This window comes from Suncus etruscus, chromosome 7 (assembly GCF_024139225.1).
Source record: "Suncus etruscus isolate mSunEtr1 chromosome 7, mSunEtr1.pri.cur, whole genome shotgun sequence".
Taxonomy (NCBI): Eukaryota; Metazoa; Chordata; class Mammalia; order Eulipotyphla; family Soricidae; genus Suncus; species Suncus etruscus.
The window spans coordinates 41,213,705-41,240,693 of NC_064854.1; the positions used below are offsets into that span (position 1 = coordinate 41,213,705).

The following is a 26,989-nucleotide window of genomic DNA, read 5'->3' on the forward strand; positions in this document are numbered from 1 at the left end:
GAACTGGAGGCTTATGCCCTGGAGATAGGAGCTCCATGAATGCAGAGACTGAGCTCTAGTGCCACATACCATAGAGGAACTGGGAGCATTGGGTGTAGCCTTCCTCCATCTCCTCGCACTTGTCAGCTGCGGTCTGCATGTCGCTGCAGGTCATGGCGAACACAGCAGCGCCCGACTCCACCAGGAACTTACACACCTGGACGTTGTTGCAGGAAGCTGCACAGTGCAATGGGGTCCTGGGGATAAGAACACAGTGAGGGCAGGCAGTGTGCTCCTGAAAGTTCTAGCATCACCATCTACCAGCTACTAAACCTTTTTTTTTTTTGGGGGGGGGGGGGGGTGACACTCCAAAGTGCTCAGAGCTTCATGGGTCACTTCCAGTAGGGGTCAGGGGGCCACATGGGGTCCCAGGAATCAAGTCAGCTGTATGCAAAGCAAATGTAGTACCTGATACCCTACCTCTCTAGCCCCATGATACAGAGTATTTTCTTTTTTTGATTTTTGGCCTATACCCGGTGACGCTCAGAGGTTACTCCTGGCTATATGCTCAGAAATCGCCCCTGGCTTGGGGGACCATATGGGACACCGGGGGATCAAATTGCAGCCCATCCTAGGCTAGTGTGGGCAAGGCAGATAGATGCCTTAAGCCCTGCACCATCACTCTAGCCCCATAACACAGATTTATTTTAAATCAGATTCATCTTAGAAAAATCCAACCCACATGGTAAGTGCTCTTAAACTATTTTATTGTTGTTGTTAGTGGATTTGGGTTACACTCTGAGCACAGGAGTCACTCCTGGCAGGGATAAGGGGACCATATGAGATGCTAGGGATCGAACCTGGGGGTAGCCACATACAAGAAAAATGCCCTAACTACTGTTTTATCTCTCCAGACATCAAAAAAAAAAAAAAAGAAATCTTACCATCCATCACTATCAGCAGCATTTACATTCACACCAAACTGCACCAGGAACTTCACAATCTCTGTGTGGCCGGCACACACAGCATTGTGAAGTGCTGTGATGCCTTCATCATTAGGCAGGCTCGGGTCATCAACCTAGAACAGCAATCAGCAATCAAATGCTCGTCACCTCAACTGTCTCTATTAACCAGCTCCTTAGGATCAAGAGAACAGAAATTCTCGAGATATTTTTTAAAATCGTAATTAAGATGCACAGTAACCAAGAAAACTATATTGAGAATTCTAGAAATAAGACAGTGTGACCAAATGATGTAGGCATTTGCTATAGAAAGTGAATTGTTTGCTATAGAAAGTGAATTGTTTTCTTAGTTGAAGGAACGGAATCAGAAACTATATCCTTCTAGTCGTTTTCATTTACTTATTCTCAGATTTCTTACCACAAATTAGTGACCATAGAAAAGAAAAATAAGTCAACTAAAAATATTTTAAATAGTAGGCTTCTGAAAAGTAAGGGCCACGCCTGTAATCTAACACTTTATAGTATAGACCGACACATGGAAAGCCTAGAGAGAAACAGGAAAAAAAGGTGAAAAGAAAGAAAAGAGAAGTGGGGGAAGGGCAAGGCAGAGCTCTAGTGACTCCAGTGCAAATACCATCTTCTGCATTATCAGAAAAGGGACAGCCATGCCTTGTACAGAGCACTGCCCAGTCTGTACAAAGCATTCTCAAGAATTCCCCACTATCACCCCACCTCCCACAACGAACGCAAGTTAAAACTCCAACTTTACAGTTTCCAAGCAAAAATCCTCATGTCAGGAATGTGGTAATTAAAATAATAAATAATCCTCACCTCATAAATAATTCTCTGTACAAGGTCAAATTCTCCCTCCAAAGAGGAATCTAGAAGTAAAGCCAGCGGGTTGAACTTCACCCTCATTCCGTGAGCAATCCGCTCTGAGCCAATTTTCCGTAAGTTTGTCCTTTTGCCCTATGGAAAATTAAGGATCCTGGTGTAAGAAAAGGAGGCAAAGACAAAGGGGCAGAATAGTAGCTAATGTTTTCCAGGAACTTTAAAACTCACAAAGTCTACTGAGGTCGAACATTAATGAGAAAGTATATATATAACAATACAGAGAAGTGAATTTTCACAACATGAGAGATACCAATATAGTGAAGTGAAAAGTTAATTTTATAAAGCCTAGTGAGATATGCAGGTAATATACATGTGTGTATATGTCTATAGATGTGTATATACATACATAGATACATATTATGTATGAGTTAAAAGTATAAGCTGGGTTTTTATCCAAATAAGGAAGACTAGTCTTCAAATCAAGTAGTCAAGGAAACCAAGATTATGAAAATGAGTAAGAGCACAACTCAGAATTTCCATTGCTAACATTTATGAAATGTAATGACTACTGACGGCTTTGTTTATCCCTCACAAAAAAACTCTATTATCACATTTTACTGATAAGAAAATTAAGGCACAAATCAATTAACATCTGAACTGAAACTTAAATATAATTAATTTGACTTCTCCTAGTCCCTCTTTTTAAAAGGCCTGGAGGAAAGTACATAATTATGGTAAATAAATGAAAATTATTAGTCTTTAGATAAATCAACAAGGAATCCTGCCAAGCTTTAAAATGCTATCATTACTTTGTGTTAAAATTTTAATTAGACTTCAAGTTATTTGATTAGGAAGGGCTGGAGTGACAGGTCAAAAGTCTGGAGCACATGCTTTAAATAAAGGTGATGGGTTCAATTCCTGGCAATGCAGCACACCCCAAGAATTGCCAGGAGTGATCCCCTCAGGCACAGAGCTGGGAACAGCCCCTAAACATAAAACAAACCCAAAACACATGAATATATGAAGTCTCTCTATATTTTACTAAGTCAATCATTCACCTCTAAAACGAAAAATAGTAAAGAATAGATCAATAATCCAATCACTGGAAACACATCATTTGAAACAACACATCAAAGCAGAACATTTTCCAAATGGATACTGCAGTACACAAACCTCATTCAATTTCAGATAGGAAAACTACTGAGCTGTGAGAAACACTAAGTGGCAATATATTTCACAAATGTACAATGATAAAAAATACTCATTTCTTGAAAAAGGAAGTAAATCACAGTTCACATCAGCAGTGTTCAGGGGACCATGTTTGATGCTGGGGTTCAAACCTGCCTGGCTCAGGCACATGCAAGGGAAGTTCCCTATCCACTATACTATCTCATCAGCCCCAGAACAACAGATTCTTGGGCCAGAGCAGTGGTGCAAGTGGTAGGGAGTTTGCCTTGCATGCACTAACTAGGAGCGACCGCGGTTTGATCCCCCAGCACCCCCATTTGGTCCCCCAAGCCAGGAGTGATTTCTGAGCACATAGCCAGGAGTAACCCAAATGTCTCCTGCTATGGCCCAAAAACCAAAAAAAGAAAAGAAAAAAAAAGAAGACAAAAAATTTTTGTATAGTATGTTTTCTATATTAGATGGTTTCAATAAAAACCCTCTTTGCAAGTGGCTGTTTGACTAGAAGAGGGGGAGAGGGGTCCTGAAATAACTGTGAGGTACCACATTACTTACGGGAGGAAGAGGGGCCTGCCCGGTGACCTCAGGTGGACACATGCTCCCAGAGTCTTCTCCGGGTCCCTCAGGTTCCCCAGAAGGGTATGGGGGTGGTGGGTAGGGGGGGTACTCCTCCAGGTAGACTTCCAGCAGATTGGGGGCCTCTGAGTTTGGTTCTTCTACATTATTCTGGAAGTTGGGGCTGCTGTCAGGGACTCCTTCAGGTACAAACTCAAGACCCGGAGTAGGAGCTGGCATGCCGCTGTGCTCTGTCGAGACACCCCCTGCTTCCTGTGGGGACACAGGCTCAGGAACCGAGGAGACTGCCTCCTTTTCTGGTTCCACATGCAGATAGGGATTCTGGATTTCCAAGGGGCTTTCTGGGCTGACAGTCACTGTAGTCGACTTGGAAGGGTAGGAGGGAGTGGAGATGGTCTCCATGGCAGCGATGGTTGTCCGCTGGTACAGAAGTTTCTGAATATTTGGTCCATTCGGCCCCTCGGGCTCTGTAATGGAACTGCGCTTTTTCAGAGGCCTTGGTGCGTTCGACAGCTTCTTTCGGAGGGCTTCTAAGTCGGCATCACTCTGGTTTCGGTAAGGATTAGATAAGAAAGGCAGCAATTTGGTTGGGCTGAGAGGCCGAGGAATCCTTTCATTTTCCTGGCTCTCCTGGAGTGAAGAAACGGGCTCCGTGTCTGGCTCGGGGCTGCCGGGCTTGCTCTGGTTATTGGAATAAATGTTCTCCGGGTGCTGAGAAGGATTCTGGGCAGCTGCAATCACAGGCTTGCCATAGACTAATTGGAAACAGGCAAAATTAAAACCCTGAATAACAGGCATAGCTAACAGTAATTAAAGCCTCTTTTTATTTCACAGTTATCATAGAAGACCCTTCACTGCAACTAATTTATGAAATAAGAAAAGACAAAGCAAGGCTCCCATCACTGCATAATCAACTTCTTACAGAATCTAACCCCCCACTGACCATTGTTTCAAATATCAATAGGAAAGAAATGGTTGCCAATTATAACTGGAAGAAACCTTTCACTGTAAGGTTCCAATTTAAAAATGTAACAAGGTTTCAAGTCAAGGCGATCACTTGTACGTTCAGATTAAAATGAATTTTGCGTTGTCCCATCTTCCATAATTTTCAGTGTGTGAACTTATATTCAGCTTATACAATTAAGAAACTAGGGGCCAGAGCGATAGGGCATTTGCCTTGCACACGGCTAATCCAGGACAGACTTCGGTTCTATCCCCAGTGTCCAATATGGTCCCCCAAGCCAGGAGCAATTTCTGAGAACATAGCCAGGAATAACCCCAGAGAGTCACTGGTTGTGGTCAAAAACAAAAACAAAAAAACCTTCGTGAATCTTACTCTAATTTAGTTAACCAATGAACTTTAGGAAAGCCTATAAATTACCACATTATGTATATTTAACATAAAAATAATATGTTCATGCTTTTATATTTAATAAGAAGTAGTATTCTAAGAAAAATAGTAGAATGTTGGTTTCTTTAAATATATCCATCTAGAGTAGGTAGCACAGCAAGTAGGGTGTTTGGTCTTGCATGTGGCCAACCCATGTTTGATCTCCAATATCCCATATGGTTCCCCGAGCCTGGCAGGAATGATTTCTGAGTGCAGAGCTAGGAGTAATCCCTGAGACTGGCGAGTGTGGGCCCCCCCACCCCCAGATTAAAAATAAATAAAATATACCCATCAAAGGGGCCAGAGAGACAGTACAGCAGATAGGGTGCTTGCCTTGCATGCAGTTGACCTGGGTTTGATCCCCAGCATCCCATATGGTTCCCCAAGCACAGCCAGGAGGATCCCTGAGTGCAGAGACAGGAGTAACTCCTGAGAACCACCAGGTTTGAGCCCAAAACAAAAACAAACAAAATAATATACCCATCTGCAAAGGATGTGGCTCAGTGGTAAATATAATGCCTCCATGCACAAGGCCCTGGTATAATTCTCAGCACTACGAAAACAAAGACTTATAAGAAGACCCACAAGGAAGCTTCCCTTTCCTACAGTTAAACCTAAGGTAAAAGGATGGAGTAAGCTCAGTGGTATTACGTGGCCCTAAAACACTACATAGGGCTTCAAACCTCCAATCCTAGCATTGAGTCAATTGGCTGAGCAATACCAGGAGTGGCCCCTGGGCTTCCCAAGGCCTGCTTGAGAGCTCTCTACCCCCAACTTATAAACAAAAACACTAAAAACAAACCTTAGGGTATACACATAGGTTCTGTATTATAATTACCCATGCGCTGACTTCAACTAAACAGTTTATAATTTCACTCATCTCTCTTTCATTCATTCATTTATTCATTCATGCATGCATGCATTCATTCTTTCTCTTATGTTTCACTATATTTATATTTCATTTAATTTAGTTTTCTTTGGTAATCAAAGGTTAGCAGAAACCCTTGTAAACTACCAATTATGACTTGGAAAGCCACAATTACTCAAAATGCTTAAAACAGAAGGACAGTGGTTTGAATCCCAGAATCCCATAAGGTCCCCGGAGCCTGCCAGGAGCAATTTCTGAGCGTAGAGCCAGGAATAATCCCTGAGCGCTGCTGGGTGTGACCCAAAAACCAAAATAAATAAATAAATAAATACATAAATAAATACATAAATAAATAAATAAATAAATAAATAAATAAATAAATAAATAAATAGCATCAGCCAAACTTGGAGCAGACAGGGCAGGGTACTCTCTGTGGGCCCACACAGATCACCCCTAAGATGAAGGGAGAGCCATGGACTTACTGCTGGAGAAGTTCGGGCCCCTGGAATGTGTCTTGGTCAAGGCACTCTGCACAGCCTGCTGGAAGTTCTTGCCGGGGGCCTGTTGCTGTGTGTACATGGAGTAGATTGAGCTGGCAGCAACTGTCTGGGGTTTTCGAAAAGGTGGAAGAGGGGCGTCTTTGGTAGGCTGTGGGGTGAAAGGTCGGACTGCAGCAGCAGGTGGGCTTTCTTGCTTAGCAACTGAAGAAAGGGTCTGATCTTGGCCAGCTGAAGGTGCCCCAGGGGACAGCACAACGCGCTGTGGCTGGCCCACAGTTTTGGGTTTGCTTCCCACAGAAACAACAGCTGCCGACAACTGCTGCAGATTTCCGTCCGCCTTAACGTCTGCTGGTGACGGAGTTGTCTGTCCAAAATAAGGCAAATTAATCTGTTTGGGTTTTGATGGCACAGGAGGTGGTACTTTTGCCACATTTTTATTGGCAGCCTGTAAAACACACACAGAAGCCGGCTTAAATATTGTTGAAGTGGAAACCCGGGATATTCAAAGTGACTTGATTACAAAAATAAAGGCATACACAAAAATATTTGCACTCCAAATCATTCTGGGTTATGTTGGTTTTTTTTCCCTTTAGTTACATTTAATGAGTATTTCAATCATGCAGCAAATTGCCTGCTACTATACTTTCTTTTTGCCCCTTATCCTAGTTGAAAAACCATTTAATGTTTACCTGAATTTTTTTTTAGATCTTTTTTGACAATGCCAGGGAAAGAACCCAAAACTTGAATTACCTCAAGTGGTGCTCTCCGAAGCTCAGGAGTGCTGAGAGCCAACCAAGCAGAACAGTTAATAGGGCCAGATGGTTGAGTATTTGGGCCTAGTGGTGCTGAGGATACCAGGACTACACCTGGCAGTGCCCAGGGCCCTTCACCTGAAAACTCTTTTTTGTTTTGTTTTGTTTTGGGGTCACACGAAGCGGCACTCATACTCCTGGCTCTGCGCTCAGAAATAGCTCCTGGCAGGCTCAGGGACCATATGGGATGCCGGGATTTGAACCACAGTCTGTCTTGTGGTGGTAGAATGCAAGGCAAATGCCCTACCACTGTGCTATCTCTGTGGCCCACCTGAAAACTCTTAACCCTCTAACAAGGTCCCAGAAGACATTACAAATGAGAACTGTCTCAGTTCCAGGAAAGTTGTATAACTTAGGTGGCTATGGTAACAAACTAACCAACTACAGAGCAAGTAGTCACAAGCTGGCTGGCAGACCAGGGACCACAATTACAGAAAATCCATAACCAAATCATCTGATCGTCATCATCATTTCAGGTACAAATTTTTGAATAAATGAACTCAGCAGCACGAACAGGATGCCACTAATCGAATGTTCTAGGGCTGAAGCCATAGTAGAGCAGGTAGGGTGTTTGCCTTATCATGATTCAATCCAGGTTCAATCCCTGGTTCCATATGATCCCCTGAGCCCCTCCAAAATAATTCCTGAACTCAAAGCCAAGAGTAAGCCCTGAGCACTGCCAGGTCTGGCCCCCAAAAGAAACAACAACAAATAAGATGTTCTTTGTGGCTTTCAACAATTTTGGAGAACGAAACAAAATGAGTCCCTGAAATAGATGATTCTCCAATACTGTGTGTGACCAAATATACTCCAAAAATGAAAGGATCACAAAATCAATTACCAAGTAAAGGGGTAAGAGGAAAGGAATAAAGGTCAAGCCAAAGGGGACATGGATAGTGGCAGACAGATAACACTTTGGTGATTTTGTTCATCAATGCTATAAATGTAAACACTATTGCAACTATGTTACCTGAAGTATAAAGACTTTTATTTTTTTACTTTAAAGAAAATGTACCACACAGTTGACATAGCTGACTATGTTTCCAGATAAGTGAATGCAAATAAAAAACTTTTTAATTAACTGAAATAACAGAATACTACCATATTTTTTATTCACCAGGTATATTTTGTTTCTTTCTCATATAAAACTTATTTTAAAAAAAGCACAAAAGGGGGCCGGAGAGATAGCATGGAGGTAAGGCATTTGCCTTGCATACAGAAGGATGGTGGTTCGAATCCCGGCATCACATAGGTTCTTCCGAGTCTGCCAAGAGGAACCCCTGAGTGCTGCCAGGTGTGACCCAAAAACCAATAAATAAATAAATAAATAAGCACAAAAGGGGCCGGAGAGATAGCATGGAGGTAGGGCATTTGCCTTGCATGTAGGATGGTGGTTTGAATTCCGGCGTCCCATATGGTCCCTGAGCCTACCAGGAGCAATTTCTGAGCGCAGAATCAGGAGTAACCCCTGAGCGCTGCCAGGTATGACCCCAAAACAAAACAAAACAAAAAAAGCAGCAGGTAGGGTGTTTGCCTGGCCTAGCTTGTCCAAGCTTAAGGTTCGACCTCAAAACCGTATATCTTCCAAACAGCTGGCAGCCAGGGAGTAGGGGATTATTACACAGAATTAGCAATAAACCCTGGCCGCCACCAAGTAAGTGTCCTCCCCAAACCCTCCAGTCATCCACCGTACCCCCCCCAACAAGTCATGTTAATTAGCAATTAATGTTTGTAATGGAGATATTCTTCAGTACCTGTGCATCCCGTAGGATATCTTCACTGCTCTGGTTTTTCCTCAAAGTACCAAAGGAGGAGGGGGCTGCAGATTGGTCCACTGTGTCAAACATGGAAAAGGGGCGCACTTTCTTCTCTTTTTCCCTCAACGGAACCTCCCCATCATCAACTGCAGATGGAAAAACTCACATTCAAACTGTGTGCAATGAGATTTCTTCTTGGTGCAAAATTTTCTCTCTCCTCAATCTTTTTGGAACCTATACCTACTAAATATTTTCTCATTTTAAAGCTGATTTAAATTTTTTTTTAATTGGTTTTTGGTTTGGGGCCATACCCAACTGTGTTCAGGGCTTAGTCCTGGCTCTGGATTCAGAGATCACTACTGACGAGGCTCAGGGGACCATAACAGGAGCCAGGGATCAAGCAAGCATATGTCAGCCACATCCAAGGCAAGTGCCATACCCACTTTATTATTGCACAGGTATGTATTTAAATAAAATATTTTTTAATTTTCTTTATTAACACACTATGAAATACAAAGATATTCATCACTGAGTTTAAACATAACAACTATGTTCCAGTACCAACCGCCAAATTCCCTCCTACTCAACCCCACCCTCCCAGCCTGCCTCTCCTGATAGGCATAACTGGGCTGTTGTTGAATCTGTGGTGTGGATATAGAGCTAGACCACTCCACTATGATTCCTGACTACTATTTACCCACCCTATTACTTCCCATCCACTTCTTGTTACCCCACATTCCTGATTTCTTTCCTTCTCTATAATCCTTCTCCTTCCTGTATTCTGGGGTCAAGGTTAATTTGATTTTAAAACTAAAAACTAGACAGTACAATGCCCAAATGAGAGAGAGAAAGAGAGAGAGAGAGAGAGAGAGAGAGAGAGAGAGAGAGAGAGAGAGAGAGAGAGAGAGAGAGAATATTCAGGAATACAAAAATAAACCTCACTTGGATCAGGCGTGGTCCCAGAGTTTTTAGGGACAGAAGCAGAGGCTTGGTTGGGAAAAAGATCTGTGTTTGGAGGATTCCAATCAGGGCCAAGTGGATGGATTTTAGAGCCTAGAATGCAGAGATGTATCTATAAATAACTCTAAACTTTCTCTTTAAATTTTTCTCACCTTCGCCCCCATTCTCTTTAATTTTTAATTTCACACACTTGTCTTTACTTTTCCTCTTTAGCTCTGTGAAGTCTCACTGGACTCACTTGGCTGATAAAAATTCTAATCTCTAAAAACATGCTTATAATCTAGCGCCATAACAATGTCAGTGAACTTACTTAGAAAATAACAGATTTTGTAACTTCCAATTTAAGATTTTCTCTCATTCGGAAATAACTTAAAACTATTCACAGCAAACAAATTAAGCTTGGGCCAGAGACAGCACATTATCCTTCCCTGGGTAAGAGAACATCCCTACTGGACCCCAAAGCCACTTCCAACTGATCCAGGGTTCTGGATGGATCTTAGAGACCAGCAGCATCACTGACACACAAAACAAAGGGGCAAAAATGTGGAACCTGAGGCCACCAGTACAGTGACATTGCAGTGGTTAAATTGTTTGTCTTGCACAATGACAACTATTTGATCCTGGTACCCCGTACGGTCCTCTGTGCGCTGCCAGGAGTGATCCTGACTGTGGAGACAGGAGTAAGTCCTGAGCACCACTGAGTGTAGGGCCCCTTCAAAAAAAGGTAGAATCTGCGGCCCTAGAGACAAAATGGGGGTGGAGAGTTAAAACTACTGCCACATAGACAGCTGACCCAGGTTTAGTCCTTGACTACCACCAGGATTGATCCCTGAGCACAGAACAGGAGTAAACCTTGAACACTTCTATGAATGGTTCCAAGAACTCCCAAAAGAAAGCGCAGCTGGGGTAATTATAATTGTTAGGGGTTACTCCTGCCTGGCTTTTTTTTTACCCAGGAATTACTCCTGATGGGCTCAAGGGAGCCATATGGGATGCTGGAGATCAAACTTCGGTTAGCTGTGTGCCAGGCAAAAAAAAAAAAAAAAAAGCCCTACTCACTGTACCATTGCTCTGGCTCCAAAGAAGGTGGACTTTGAACCCAGGTTTTGACCTGTCCTTCACAAATCACCATATTTAGGTTTTTTCCTACACTGAAACTTAAAATTTTAAAACCTTAACTTTCATTTCTTCCTTATAGAAACAAAGTAATTCTCCCTACCATTAAATTCAAACATTGAAGCACTAACTATTGCTTCACAGTTGTCATTATGGTAAAAAAAAGTAATGAAGAATATTAAAGTTAGAGGTTTTGGGTTTTTTTTTTTTTTTTTTGGCCAGGGCACTGGTTGGGGAAGAGACAATCCTGGCCATTATATTCTTCTCTCAGGGGACTGAATAAAAAGGCACTGCAGAGTGTCTTTACTCTGCTTTTCTCCTCCCAGTACAAGCTCTGGGGCTAGTACCCCCTCGGTAACTGAGAAGGACACACAGTGCAAAGATCACAAACACAAGGAGCCTCTGTTAGTTCTGCCTTTGTCTCCCGTAGCTTTCCTTTCCCTTCTTTCTAAACCTTGTCAGAGGCTAATTCTCCCCCTAAGTGCACAGTGACCCTATGCAGAATATGACTGCCACCTCACATTCTTCAAAGAGGACCCTATTAATAAGCACAGCGCTCTCCCCATCCAGAAACGCTCCCCACTTATTAACACTGAATCACAATTTCTCACTAACTTGAAGGGTCACTAGATTTCATTTCCTGCCTAGAAGGAAAGCACTTAGGGTTTAAGAAACTTAACATGGCCCTCAGAGAGGTCAAGGAGAATCTTACAAATTAGACACAGATTAGAAAGACATTTTTCTAAAACCCAAGGAAAAATAATAGGGAGGGTAGGTGGAACTAAACTGCGGAAAAATACCAAAACGACTTGCTTTTTACCTTTATTTTGTGAAGTGGCCCCAGACCTCATATTGGGCAGCGTCTGTACTTTGATCGGTCCCTCGGAGGCCTGCGTGGCCAAGGAACCATCCGGCAATGCTGGCTTCACTAGAAGTTCGGGGCGCGAGGGTATCCGAGGCATGGTGGAAGACTGGATGTAGGGGCCCACCGCAGCCACACGACTCGGGGCAGCGAGGCCCGGCTGAGGGAGATGGCCATCAGATGACACCTGCAAGGGAGGGGGAGACAAGCACAGATCCCGAGTGTCCCCCCAAAATTGCACTGTCAGCTTCTAGCCACCCAGCCTAAAAAGACTTCCAAAAACAAAGATAGTGCCCAGTGCCCACTCCCCCATGTTTTAGTCTCAGATGAGACAAAAACAGGTAAGAACATGGAAGAGTCAGAGAACAGAACTATAGATAGACTCTGAGGGAGCACTGAGCAAAGAGGGAAGAAGCCGCAGTGTCTCACTGACACCCCCCCCCCCACTTTACCCCTGGGACTGCTGTCTTCCTGCTCGCTCCCAAGCCCAGCACACACAGCTTCACTTACGGGCAGATTTTCTTTCTGTTGCAGGGCTGCCTTCTTCTTCCACAGACGGTCCCTCAGCTCATTAACACGCTTGTCCATGACCGCCACTTCTGAATTGCGCTTATTCAGACACTCCCTCTGCTGCTGCAGTTTAGCATTCTGCTCTTGATTCAATTTGTTTCTTAACTGAATAAAATAAAAAGGGGGGAGAAGGGGAGGGAGGACCAAGGAGCAAGAATTAAAAGCAAAACAAATACCTCTCAAATGAACTATCACATGGTTAACTATTACATAATTTCTCAAAGTGTGAGGTCACTCTCCTAGTCCCGCTTTTCCTCTCGGAGTGGCCCAGACCACCACGCTGTGGTTGCAGGGCAAGTTCAGGCTGCCTGCCTGGGCTTCTAGAAACCTTCTTCGGGCTGCTCTGGGGATTAGAGCCCACGGTCTCCACCCTCTCCATGATGAAGAAAGAAAAGTAACTGAAGCCTAGTCCCTCCTGCCAGGACCAGGGACATGCAGTGCCTGGAGAGGAAGGAGGTTCCCACCTTCCCACACCCAGGCATCACCTGCAGCTCCTTGTAGAGCCGGTCGAGTTCTGACACCGCTGACTGGTTGTCATGGTGGCCGTCGATCCTGCCGTTCTTGAGCATCTCCAACTGCCTGGTAAGTTCCTCTACTTTGGACACAGCCAGGACGAGCTCCCTCTGCTTCTGCTGGAACAAGCTATTCATCTGCTCGATTTCCTCCACTATAAGAATGGCAAAAACAACAAGGGCTGAAAAGCAAGAACCAACCACATTCTGGGCTTGGGCTTTAACAATAAATGTTCTCAGAGAAAGCAAAGAAACTTCCCCCAAGTGTTCCAGAAACTTTTGCGTGCAAAGAAAAAGAACACAGACACCCCGAAATGTCTGTACCTTTGTCTAAATATATCTTTAGCAAAATTGGCTTCATGTTGTTATGACTTAAACTCCAAATTTTTGAAAACAGAATTTTTTCTATCTTTTAATCTCTATTTCATAGTGGAAGATAGAATTATTGTGTGTGTGTGTGTGTGTGTGTGTGTGTGTGTGTGTGTGTGTTTGGGTCACACCCAGCAGCGCTCAGGGGTTATTCCTGGCTCCAGGCTCAGAAATTGCTCCTGGCAGGCACGGGGGACCATATGGGGTGCCGGGATTCGAACCGATGACCTCCTGCATGAAAGGCAAACGCCTTACCTCCATGCTATCTCTCCGGCCCCAGGAAGATAGAATTATTAAATACAATTTTAACCATAACGCTATTACAAAAAATGGAGCTAGTGTGTGAATAAAAACCATACAATAAAGGAATCATCTTTCCATCAAAAAGATTTAAGTTAGGAGCAATACCATAGCAGGTAAGGCATTTGCATTGCATGCGGTTGATCTGGGTTCAATTCCCGGCATCTCATATGCCAGGAATGATTTGTGAATGTAAAGCCAGTAGTAAACCCTGAGCACAGCCAGGCATGACCCAAAACAACAAAAAAATAATATTTTTTAATTAAGTTATTATTCAATGTTTTCAATATTAACATTAAAACCTTGCCTAGAATATTCACCAACTTTATTTAAGCATGGAGATTAAAGTTAAAAAAATTTCTTCTAAAATTTTGTAGGGCCAGGGAGAGCATTCAGAGTTAGCACAGGAGTTAGAATAGTAGCACAGCGGGTAGGGTGTTTGCAGAGCACATGGCCAAATCTGAGCCCACATCCCTGAGCCTACCAGAAGTAATTCCTGACCTCTGGGTGTAACTCAAAAAATCAAAAACAAACAAACAAAAAACAGATTAAAATGCATGCTTTGTAAGCAGACAGGCCCATGTTTAATACTAGGAAAGCAGTCCTTGTTCACTAAGCCAAAGTAGTTCCTGAGCACTGAAAAAAAAAAATCAGAAACTGGAGCAACAGTACAGTAGGCAGGGCATTTGCCTTGCATGCAATCAACCCAGGTTGAATCTCTAGAATCCCAAATGGTCTTCTGAGTCCGCAAGGTGTAATGCCTGGGTCAGAGCCAGGAGAAACTGCTCAGCAACATTGGGTTTGGCCCCCAAACCAAAATCAAATAAACAAAAGCCCAAATTAAGACTATCCTTATAAAGTCGCATCTTGTTGTTGCTTCCTACACATTTATCTAGACACTTGACAGCGATGTGCCACTTTCTACCAAAGCAATCTCAAATGCAGCTGCCTTCTGGTTAAGCACTCACCCAGTTTCCCATTGCTCAGCCTCTTCTGCTCGACGTGGCCTTTAAGTGCTCTCACTTTTTTGAGCTTTGCTTCCTGACTCTCAGCTATTTCTTTTAGCCTCTTAAGCTTCTCCTGCTCAGCTGCTTGTTGCTGGAGACGTTGATCTTGTTGCTTCAAAAATTTTAAGCGCTGTTCCTAAAGAAAAAAAGTCACCAGCACATAATTGTAAACAGATGTATATAGCTCACCCCAAATAATGAAATTGTGTCCCTTGGGAAGATAGGCTCCCCATCGTCCCAGGACAATGCTCTCTGAATAACTTCAGTAAATTTGTGAAGAACAGACTGTCCTGAGCTCAAGCTCATGTTCTTTTAGGTTTCGGTTTTTTGGTTTTTGTTTTTTTTTTTTTTTGCTTTCTCTTGTTGCTGTTTTTAGGTCACACCCGGTGATGCTCTGGATCAGTCATGTGCAAGGCAAGCTCCCTACTCGCTGCTTACTCTCCTGTCCCAGAAATCAACCTTTTATTTTTTATAAGGACAACTTAAATTTATGTCTTTTCTATTCACCTGTGAACTTGCTAAAACTTCAAACTATCCATCCCAACTCACATATGAAAAACATCAGAATGTTCATTTTCAGTAAGATTCCTAGTGAGCTGTAGGCAAATTAAAATTTGAAAAACAATGAGACACATGATTTTGAGGAAGCTGGCGCCTGGCATCATACTACAAACAAATGTATAAATGATTACAAGGAAAGCAACAGTGCATGATGAGCACTCCCTTTAAGAGCCTTTCAAGGGGTGCCAGAGAGATCTCTCTATATGTTGGGTGGATCACATGTTCTGTGAGCAGGAGACTTGGGCTCAGTCCCTGGTACCAATGGTCCCCTAAGCACTGAACTAGGAGTAGCCTCTGAGAACTGCTAGATGAGCACAACATCTCTCTCTCTCTCCCTCATCATCTCTTGATCTCTCAACATCTCTCTCACTCACTGGCTTGCTCTCATTCCCTGGCTATTTAGAACTTGAAACCCTTGCCTGGTAATTTTATAGATTATACCATTAACTGCCCAATACTGCTTCAGCAAATTTAGTCACTGAGAGATTGGTCAGTTGAGTTTGGTCTTTTTTTTTTTGGACCTTGCAAACTACAGCCTGAAGGTCAACTAGCCCTTGCAGTTCTTTCTGTCAGAAGAGTTTTACTGGAAAATATTCACTAATAGACCTGCTTCCCTGCTACAGTTGCAGACCTGAGACAGCATTGCCTGCAAAATTGAAATCAAACCACAGGCCAACTGGCAGGGAACCTCAAAGATCTTTAAAGAAAGTCTGGTGATATCTGGTTCAGATTAGATGACTAACCCCTAGCACTACTAGGAGGGATCATTGAGCACAAGAGCCAGAAGTAAGCCTTGAGCACCTCCAGGTGTGGCCCCAAACTAAATAAAACTTAAGTGGCACCCTTAAGAATTATGGGTTGTTTTTTTTTTGGGGGGGGGCCACACCCAGCAGCACTCAGGGGTTAGGTCTGGCTCTGAGCTCAGAAATCGTTCCTGGCAGGCTCGAACCCAAGTCTGTCCAGGGCTGGCCACATTCAAGGCAAATGCCCTACCGCTGTGTTATCTCTCCGGCTCCTATCCTTAAGAAATTTTAAAACAAGGCATTATAGTGGTGCAGGAAGATGGCTCAAAAGTTGGTGTACGCCCTCTGCACCTATACATCAAGGCCCCAAACACTAAACAATCAAACAAACACAAGCTCTTACCTTAGTAGCTAGCATCTGCTGCTGGGCCTCAATCTGCTGCTGCTGCCGAGATGCCATTTCCTGAAGTTCAGACAGAGTCAGATCCATCCTAGGGTTATTAACCTACAAAATAAAACACAAATAATCCACTCACTATAAAATGATCAGAGAGGGACCAGAGTAATAGCACAGCAGGTAGGGCATTGGCCTTGAACATGGTCTACCCAGATTCGATCCCTGATATCCCATTTGGTCCCTCAAGCACTGACTGCCAGGAATGTTTCTGAGCACAGAGCCAGGAGTAACTCCTGAGTACCATGGGGTGTGCCCCAAAACAAAAAGAAACAAAAAATCAGAGAGTCTTTATTAAATATTAAAGCTGTATTGACAAGTTTTTCCCAAGATAATTGTAAAAAAGTATTTACCTTTTTCCCCATATACTCTCAACCTTTATAGTAATTGTTAAGATATAAAACAGACTTAGAGACAAGACTAAAACTGACTTCAAGTTGCAAATTTTAAAATAGATTCAAAGATGACATAATTTAAAAATTTTAGTTACCTTGCTGTTGTTTTAATTAAAAAGTGGCATTTGAAATTATTAAATATGACAACAAGGACTGGCACAAACCTTGAATGTAGTAGGTTCAATACCCTTTAAACATAATATGCATTATCATTAAAAAATTTCAGATGGGGCGGAGCTGTGGCACAAGCAGTAGGGCATTTGCCTTGCACACACTAACCTAGGACAGACTGCGGTTCGATCCCCTGGGGCTCCATATGGTCCCCCAAGCGATTTCTGAGTGTATAGTCAGGAGTAACCCAAGTGCCATCGGGTACGGCCCAAAAACAAACAAAATTCAGATAGTGCTTACAGAGAAATGGTATAGGGGTTAAGGTGCTTACCTTGCACCACCAGGAGTGAGCCCTGAATAGAATTAGGCGTAAGTACTGAGAACCACCAATGATAATCCTCTCAAAAAAATAAAATAAAAATCCCTTCCCAAAATTCAAGATAAATGGGAACAAAGCAAGAAGTTCACTCTCAACAGGGGTTCAAGACTGCCCTAGAGATTCTTAGCCACTGTGTTAGAAGCAGAAAATGAAGTAAAGTATTACAAAGCTATCTTCCACTGTAAACTCTTTACTCACAAACCATATAATCACCTATGGAAAAAAATGACATGGAATCTACCCAAAAAGATACTAACATCGTTTGCATGAAACTCCTGCATAACAGTATGATAAATAAGATAAAGGGGGAAAAAAGGGGGAAAAAAGCTATGAGAGCTAATAAGCTATTTAGCACGAAAAAGACCAAAGTGCAAAAACCAAGTATGTTTCTATAATCAGCAACTCAACTACGGAAATATTTTGAAAATATCACTTACATAGAAAAGAACAACTAAACAAACCTAGAGCCATACTGTGATGGTTTATCAACTGACAAAACACAACTCAACGAAATCCTAATCAAATCTCAACTGGCTCTTTTGTATAAGCTGACAAGAAAAATTTAAAACTTGAGATGAGCAAAAGATCTTGAATAGCACAATTTAGAAAAGAATAAATATGAGAAATTTAAAACTACATGAATTCAAAACATGAATTCAATAAGCAACAGAATGTTTCATTGATGTCAAGACAGATAAAATAATCTCTGGAAGGGCATAGTGAGTACAAAAAGAAATGCAAACTGATGTGGCATAACAGATTTTTAGATAAAGGCACAAAGAAAACTGCATGGGAAAAAAAAACTAAATAACTTGCACAACAAAGATACATACATAGAAAAGAACTGAGCTCCAATGTTCATACCACAGGCAAATGTTAAATCAAAATGTACCATAATCTTAAATGTAAGAGCTAAAACTACAAAAATAGCCCAAATTAAGAGAAAGTAACAGAAAGGGAAAAATACTTGCAATTCATTTAACTAATAAAAGAACTATTGAGAGCTGAAGGGATAGTACAATGGGCAGGGTTACATGGTCCCCCAAGCCTACCATAAGTGACCCCTGAGTGCAAAGCCCAGATTAAGCCCTGAGCACAGCAGGGTGAGGCCCAACCTCCAGCCCCAAATTAACTAAGGAATTGAACAAGTATTTCACTAAGAAAGATACAAAAATAGCAAATAAGATGAAAGGAATCCCAGCATCATTAGTCATTAGAAAAATACAAATAAAATCACAATGCACATACTAGATAAACAAAATATAAAGGACCATATTAAATCTTGAAAAGGTATGGAAACATCTGGTGGAATGTGAAATACTATAATCCCTTTAAAAATAGTTTGGGGGCCCAGAGAGATAGCACAACGGCGTTTGCCTTGCAAGCAGCCAATCCAGGACCAAAGGTGGTTGGTTCAAATCCCGGTGTCCCACATGGTCCCCTGTGCCTGCCAGGAGCTATTTCTGAGCAGACAGCCAGGAGTAACCCCTGAGCACCGCCCGGTGTGGCCCCCCCAAAAAAAAAAAGTTTGGAAGCTTTTCCAAAATGTAATATACATCATACATTTCAAACATTCCACTCAAGAGAAATATAAGAATATGTCTCTACGAAAGACTTCAATCCAAACATTAACAGCAGCTTGATATGGAATGCCCCAAACCTAAACAATCCAAATGTTTATCAACAACTGAACAAATAAGCAAATTGTAATCTATTCAGATGCCCAAATATGCAAGCTTATTCAGTGATACAATTCATATAGATTCTGGAAAGTGCAACTAATTTATTGTGACAAAAAGTGGACAAGTTAGAAGAACTTGAAGATGAAGCTAGAAATAAGAAATACATACATGTCAAACTTAACTAGGTCCATGAAATATGCGCAGTTTAATATCTGACAATCACATTTCCACAACTAGTTTGAACAAACTGAGAACAAAGATAACATTGTATGTTCTAATTCAGTAAATGACTGAGACCATTTCCATCCAGCCTTTCCTGTCTAAAATAACAAGATCAAAGAAGAGGAACAGGAAGAACTTGGAAAGGCAGAGTAAAAGCAAATGGCACTTTTGATGAATTGGATTGTAACCAAAATCTATCGAAGACTGAAGAAACATAAATGTGCTGATCCCAAATTGAAAATTCTAAGTTTGTGAGTGCTGGAGAGACAAAACAGTAGTAGGCTGTTTACCTTGCATGCAACAAACCTAGATTCAATCCCAGCCATCCCAAATGGTTCCTCTGAGCACCACCAAGAGACCAAGAGTACTTTCTGGGCCAGAGCGGTGGCACAAGAAATAAGGCATCTGTCTTGCCTGCACTAGCTTAGGACAGGACATGGTTGGATCCCCCGGCATCCCATATGGTCCCCCAAGCCAGGAGTGCATTCTAAGCACATAGCCAGGAGTAATCTCTGAGCATCACCAGGTGTGGCCCAAAAAACAAAACAAAAAAGAAAAAGAGTAATTTCTGACTGCAGAGCCAGCACCTTACTTGTTGTTCTCTCTCTGGCTCCAAAATAACTTTTTTTTTTATATAATAAAGATAATCCCTGGGCCCGGAGAGATAGCACAGCGGCGTTTGCCTTGCAAGCAGCCGATCCAGGGCCAAAGGTGGTTGGTTCGAATCCCAGTGTCCCATATGGTCCCCCGTGCCTGCCAGGAGCTATTTCTGAGCAGACAGCCAGGAGTAACCCCTGAGCATCGCCAGGTGTGACCCAAAAAAACTAAAAAACAAAAAAATAAATAAATATAAATAAATAAATAAATAAATAAATAAATAAAGATAATTCTTTTTTTGGGGGGGGGTTTGGGTCACACCCGGCAGTGCTCAGGGGACCATATGGGATGCCGGGATTCGAACCACTGACCTTCTGCACACAAGGCAAATGCCTTACCCCATGCTATCTCTCCAGCTCCCAACCCCTAATAATTCACTGAATAGCAAAGTAGCAATGACAGATAGAAGGATTAAGCTATCACTATTACAAAGATAGCACATATTAAAATGCAAACTTACCCCATTCTCCTTTCTTCTCTGTTCACCGGGAACTTTTACACCATTTCTTTTTGGATTTGGATCTTGAGACCGGGGTCCACTAACTATAAATATAAATTTAAAAAATATGTATTATGACAAAAGTTAGCAGATAACAGTATTTATTTCTCACCTAGTATGCTGTGTGCTTCCTGTCCAGGATCTCATATGTACATAACATGTACTTTACCACTGAGCACACTGAGCAACAATCCTGGTCCCTAGTACTGTTTTTTTTTTTTTTTTTGGCTTTTTGGATTTTGGGTCACACCCGGCAGCGCTCAGGGGTTACTTACTCCTGGCTCTACGCTCAGAATTACCCCTGGCAGGCACGGACCATATAGGATGCCGGGATTCGAACCACTGTCCTTCTGCATGGAAGGCAAATGCCTTACCTCCAGCCTATCCCACCGGCCTTCCGCCCCCCCCATTTTTTTTTAAATCCTATAAACTGAAAGTATAATTATTGGGGCCAGAGTGGCATCATAGTGGTAGGTCTTTGCCTTACACGTGGCCAACCCAGGACAGACCACAGTTCGATTCCCGGCATCCCATAAGGTCCTTGAGCCTAGCAGGGGCGACTACTGAGTGCAGAGCCAGGAGTAACCCCTGAGCACTGCCGAGTGTGACCCAAAAACAAAACAAAACAAAAAAAGAAAGTATAATTATAACAAAAATAATTTCTAATGATAGTGAGGTTAAAAATCTCATAATTTATCCTGTTTTTGAAAACCAATTATTTAGAATGGTGAATGATTTGCACAAAAAATAAAAGACATATGCTAACTATTCCCAAAGAAAGCTCCATTTTTCTGATACCAAAAGAGGAAATACAACAAAATTAATGTCTCTGTGATTATGGGTAACTCCTACCAGTTGTCTATAGCTATTCCTCCTAGTTTCGTTTTGGTTTTTTTGTTTGTTTGGTTGGTTTTGGTTTTGGTTTTGGGGCCTTACCCAGCAGCGCTCAGGGGTTACTCCTGGCTCTGTGTTCAGAAATTGCTCCTGGCAGGCTTGGCGGACCATATGGGATGTCTGGAATAGAACCTGAGTCTGTCCCAAGTCAGCTGTGTACAAGGCAAACGGCCTACCACTGTGCTATCACTCTGGCCCCCCTGTTCCTCCTAGTTCATGATTTAACTTATCCACTAATTAGTAAAATCAAAATAGATTCATTGAAAGAAATAAAATAAATAAAATGAACCCATCTAATGCACATTAACAAGATGATAGCTTATAGAGAAAGGGAGCAATTGAAAACAATTAAGATTTTTAAAATCTAAATTACTTAAAACATATTTTTTGTGTGTGTGGCAGTGCTCAGTGGTTATTCCTGGCTCCAGGCTCAGAAATTGCTCCTAGCAGGCATGGGGGACCATATGGGATGCCGGGATTTGAACCGATGACCTCCTGCATGAAAGGCAAACGCCTTACCTCCATGCTAGCTCTCCGGCCCCTACTTAAAACATTTTATGGTAGTTCATAAGTACTATAAAGTATTTTTCATTTATGTATGTAGATAATTCCATTTTCTTAATTTAAAAATTAATGGGTATTCTGAATACTAAATGAGTACTAAAAGAAAACTATTTTTTTGTTTCTTTTTATTTTGTTTTTGAGCCATTCCCAGCGGCATTCAGGTTACTCCTGGCTTTGCACTCAGAAATCATTCCTAGCAGGCTTGGGGGACCATATGGAATGCAGGAATCAAATCCAGGTCTGTCCTGGGTCGGCCACTTTCAAGGCAAACACCCTACCATTGTACTATCACTCCAGCCCCTGCCCTTTTTCTAAAAAAAAATCCATATCAGAATATTTGGAGCTCTCAGAACTACACAATAGTGCATAAAGAGAAAGGAGTCTTAAAAACTTAGACATCTGTAAGAACACAAACAGTATCCACAGCAGACTTTGAAAAGACAGAAAAAAATTACCTGTATTTCCCAGAAATGAGAATTAGAAAATTGTTTCCTAAACTATTTTAGATTAGGAGCCAGGGAGATAACTCATTGCATGCAACAGGACCAAATTCCATCCCTGGCACTGCATGCTCTCCCTATCCCAACCCTCAAATCCTGCTGTGTGGTTACCTGGAGCCCACCCCCCCCCAATTGGTATGAACCATTGGGTATGAGGAAGTCTAGATTTGGTGGCAAGAATCACTGAGAGCAGCTCTTGGTCACCTGGAGCATTGCTTGGGAGGCCCCATACCAAAAATTTTGATGCGGAAAAAAAATGTTTGTTTTTGAGCCATACCCAGTGGTGTTCAGAGGTTACTACTGGCACACCATGCAGAAACCACTCTTGACATGCTTGGAGAACCATAAGGGATGCCAGGAATAGAGCCTGGATCAGCCATGTGCAAGGCAAACACCCTATTCACTATGCTATCACTCTGGCCCCAATGAAAATTTCTTTAACAGGGCAGGAGAGATAGAACAGCGGGTAAGGTAAACTTGATTTGCATGCGGCTGACCTGGGTCTAATCCTCAGAACCACAGAGGGTCTCCGGATCCCTGAGCACAGAGCCAGGAGTAAGCCCTGAGTATCTCCAGATGTGGCCCCTAAATACAATAAATAAATAAGGATTTATTTAAGGAAGTAAGGAGCTAGCTCAGGAGTGTTATAGAACACATGATTTTCATGCTCCCAACCTCTATTCAGGCCCTGGCACTGTCCGGCACTATGGGGCAGAGGCAGTATATCCTCAGTGCCTTCCTGGGCCCAGTATTCTCAGTTGAATCATGGGGAATGGCACCTGGGCACCTTGAGCACTGCATGGGCACATGCTCCCTTCCACATTCATTTTTTTTTTTTATTAAACTTCCTGTGAGGGGCCCATCAGGCTGAATGGTGTATGGTGTTGTGATTCGCAGCATGGCACCACCCGGGCTTGGGATTCCCAACACCAAACCGTTGATGGCCACAGGACACCTCAGCACACAGAAGGCTGGTCTACGATCTTCTGGTGGGACCACAGCGAAGCACATGAGCATCAAACGTCACTGTGTGTGACGCCTAGTCAGCATTTAACGCCAACGAGTGTGAGCCCATTCCCCAGTCCACTGAACAGCACCCCAGCTAAGTGTGCGAATACCAGAATCCAAATGTGTGGTCCAGCTCTGTTATCACAGAAATGACAATGGAGGGAAAGGAGGTGAATCAGTCTCTCTTTTTTTAAGTCTTAAAATTTCTTCAGAATCAAATGGCCATTGTTTCTTTCTTGAAACAACGCAAATTCCCATGCTAATAAATCAATGTCTGTCCTTAGAGTCAGACATCACACTGAATACCTAACTTTAATGGATTAGCTTTATCTTTAAAGACTGCTCAGTTCTCTAAGCACCCTGGTAATTGATCACAACTACCACTTAAAAATAACTACTTTGCAGGGCCAGAGAGAGAGCATGAAGGTAAGGCATTTGCCTTGCATCCAGAAGGACAGTGGTTCAAATCCCAGCATCCCGTATGGTCCCCCAAGCCAGTCAGGAGCGATTTCTGAGCATAGAGCCAGGAGTAACCCCTGAGTGCTGCCGGATGTGACCCAAAAACAAACAAACAAACAAACAAAATAATAATAATAATAATAATAACTACTTTGGGAGAACCTAGCGATAGTTCAATGGGTAGGCATTTGTTTTGCACAAGGCTGACCCAGGTTCAATCCCCGGCATTCAATATGGACAATTAGCACTGCCAGAAGAGCCAGCAGTCCTGAGCACTTTCAGGTGTGGTCCAAAAACAAAACGAAACAAAACAAAAAATTTTAATCTAGGGGCCAGAGTGATAGCACAGCAGTAGGGTGTTTGCCCTGCATGTGGCTGATCCAGGATGGATGTTGGTCCAATCCCCGGTGTCCTATATGGTCCCCCAAGCCAGGAGCGATTTCTGAGAGCATAGCCAGGAGTAACCCCTGATATCACTTGGTGTGACCCAAAGAAGCAAAAGAAAAATAATTTTTAATCTAATTGCATATACACTCTGAGTCACAGTTCCTAGTTAAATTGGAGGACAAAACAATAATAAAAACAGGTAAGTCTCCTAATGTGCAATCTAGAAGTATACAGTAAAAATGTTTACCACCATTCTTAATGGAAACCAAAATGCAATTCTGCTTTATCCCAATTTAAACACTATGTGGCACTGGTGTTTTATAACAATGCAAAACTGCTCCTTTGTCTTTCAGATGATATTTCTCACATTACAACACACTGAAAGTGTGTATTGTACTATTGAGAGACTATTGAATAATTCACCCAGTGCTAAGCAGGAAGATACTTAAACTGGTAGAGGGACATCAGGTAAAATTCAACACATTTAACAGAGGAGGATGTGTACAGCGATTCATGTGAAATAACAAGATAAAATAAGATGCAAATGCCAACTTGAAAATACAGTGAAGGCAGCACAGAGACAAAGAGCATGATCTTATTTAACATCAAGTAACAGAACCAGTGGCACTGAAAGACAAGAAGAAAGAGGGTGCAGTTCCACTCCTGGCTCTGCCTCTAGACAGCCTCTGACCAGTCACTTAACCCCGTGCATCAGCAGTTCTGATCACAGGGTGGCACAGACACACTTGGTCAGTTCTGGAGAATCCTGCATTAACTTAGCCATACCAAATTCTATTTTTTGTTTGTCTTTTTGGTTTGCTTTATGTTGTATTTGGGACCATATCCAGCAGCGCTGAGGGGCTACTCCTGGCTCTGAGCTCAGATATCACCCCAGGCAGACTCAGGGGAACCATAAGGGATGTCAGGGATCAAGCCCGGGTTGGCCATGTGCAAGCAAACACTCTACCCGCTGTGTTATTCCTTCAGTCCCCATTAACCATATTAAATTGTATTAAGGGGCAGAGCAATAGTACAGTGGGTAGGGTGAGAGCCTTGCACACAGCCAACAAGGTTTGATCCATAGCATCCCATATGGTCCCCTATGCCAGCCAGGAGTGATTCCCAATTGCAAAGTCAGGAGTAATCCTGAGCACTGCCAGGTGTGGCCCAAAAAACAAAAACAAAAGGAATGGTAGTACAGTGGGTAGTATATTTCTCTTGCATGCAGCCAACTCAGGTTCAATCCCCAGCAACCAAGATGGTCCACCAAACTTGCTAGGAGTGATCCCTAAGCAAAGCCAGGACTAAACCCCAAGCACTACCTAGGTGTGGCTCCAAAAAATGCAAAAAGTTCCAATTGGTGTTATGACTCATAATACCGGACTTACCTATATCCCTGCTTGGGGGCCGCTCATGACGAAGAAAGAAACGAACATCATTTCTCTGGCTTCCAAATCTCTGTAGAATGTCAAATATGCGTTCATTATCGGCCACAGGTCGCTCTTGAAGGACAAAAAGAAATCTCATTAAATCAAAACAAATATTGACAATTCCTTTTCCCCACAAATAATGCATTAGCAACATAGGAAATACTTAGCATTTCAGAAAATTTTTCATTAATAGAACATGAGAAATATCACACACTTCACAACCTCTATGATCAGTGTCCAATCTAGATAAAGTGCTGGGGGAAAAAAGATCTAGGATTTTGTAGTCTGTCTTATAAAATGGCCTCTGAAGTATTGCCAATGTTTCTATGAATGTCTAAATTGTCAGATGGAGCATTATTTTTTTGTTGTTGTTTGTTTTTAGGGTCACACCTGGCAGCGCTCAGGGGCTACTCCTGGCTCTATGCTCAGAAATCACTCCTGGCAAGCTCGGGGGACCTATGGGATGCCGGGATTCGAACCACTGTCCTTCTGCATGCAAGGCATGCTCTACCTCCATGCTATCTCTCTGGCCCTGGCTTTTTTTTTTTTTTTTTTTTTAATAATGCTCCATCTGGGGCCAGAGAGGTGGCATGGAGGTAAGACGTTTGCCTTGCATGCAGAAGGACAGTGGTTTAAATCCCAGCATCCCATAGGTCCCCCGAGCCTGCCAGGAGCAATTTCTGAGCGTAGAGCCAGGAGTAACCCCTGAGCGCTGCCGGGCATGACCCAAAAAAACAAAACAAAACAAAACAAAACAAAACAAAAAAGCCCTTTCTTTTTTTTTTTTTTTTTTTTTTTTTTTGGTTTTTGGGTCACACCCGGCAGTGCTCATGGGTTACTCCTGACTGTCTGCTCAGAAATAGCTCCTGGCAGGCACAGGGGACCATATGGGACACCGGGATTCGAACCAACCACCTTTGGTCCTGGATTAGCTGCTTGCAAGGCAAATGCCGCTGTGCTATCTCTCCGAGCCCCAAAAAAGCCCTTTCTAAATAACAGCATGCTGTTACTATCTATTAGGTAAAATTTTCATTTAAACTATGCTAGATAATCAGATATTTGAGTCTATTTTTAGAAAGCAATTTATTGTAATGAAAACCTATTTTTGTGAGTTCTCTCCCAATATATCAATCCTCAGAACTTTTTGAGAAACAAGATAAGCACAGCTAAAAATCCTAATAAATCAAAGCTTCAGGAAAAACTGTAAATTCCAAGCTCTCTTTAAAAAAATCTTTAAGTTGGGGGCCAGAACAATAGCACAGAGGGTAGGGCATTTGACTTGCACACGGCTGACCTGGGTTCAGTCCTGGGTCCCATCCTATATGGTCCTTTAAGCACTGCCTAAAATGACCCCTGAGCTCAGAGTCAGGACCAAGTAAACTTTGAGAACTGCCAGGTGTAACCCAAAATTTAAAAAAAAAAAAAATCTTTAAGTTGTTGCCAGAGCCATCATAAGGTAAGGGAGCTAGCCTTGCATAAGGCCGA

At 42.5% G+C, this 26,989-nt stretch overlaps 1 protein-coding gene across 2 annotated transcripts in view; it reads right to left on the bottom strand.

The window, feature by feature from the left end:
• TP53BP2 (tumor protein p53 binding protein 2) overlaps positions 1-26,989 on the bottom strand; it is a 64,819-nt gene that overhangs the window by 4,915 nt on the left and 32,915 nt on the right. The window contains exons 3-16 of one of the 2 annotated variants that reach the window (XM_049776420.1): positions 25,463-25,576; positions 20,224-20,306; positions 16,267-16,368; positions 14,521-14,695; positions 12,857-13,038; positions 12,312-12,476; positions 11,760-11,988; positions 9,806-9,916; positions 8,861-9,009; positions 6,277-6,658; positions 3,516-4,291; positions 1,773-1,910; positions 924-1,057; positions 70-236 (exon numbers count right to left, since the gene is read on the bottom strand). In XM_049776420.1, the coding sequence (XP_049632377.1) occupies positions 70-236; positions 924-1,057; positions 1,773-1,910; positions 3,516-4,291; positions 6,277-6,658; positions 8,861-9,009; positions 9,806-9,916; positions 11,760-11,988; positions 12,312-12,476; positions 12,857-13,038; positions 14,521-14,695; positions 16,267-16,368; positions 20,224-20,306; positions 25,463-25,576 (2,907 nt within the window). Of the gene's footprint in view, positions 1-69; positions 237-923; positions 1,058-1,772; positions 1,911-3,515; positions 4,292-6,276; positions 6,740-8,860; positions 9,010-9,805; positions 9,917-11,759; positions 11,989-12,311; positions 12,477-12,856; positions 13,039-14,520; positions 14,696-16,266; positions 16,369-20,223; positions 20,307-25,462; positions 25,577-26,989 lie in introns of both variants that reach the window. The other variant, XM_049776419.1, reaches the window with a different exon arrangement.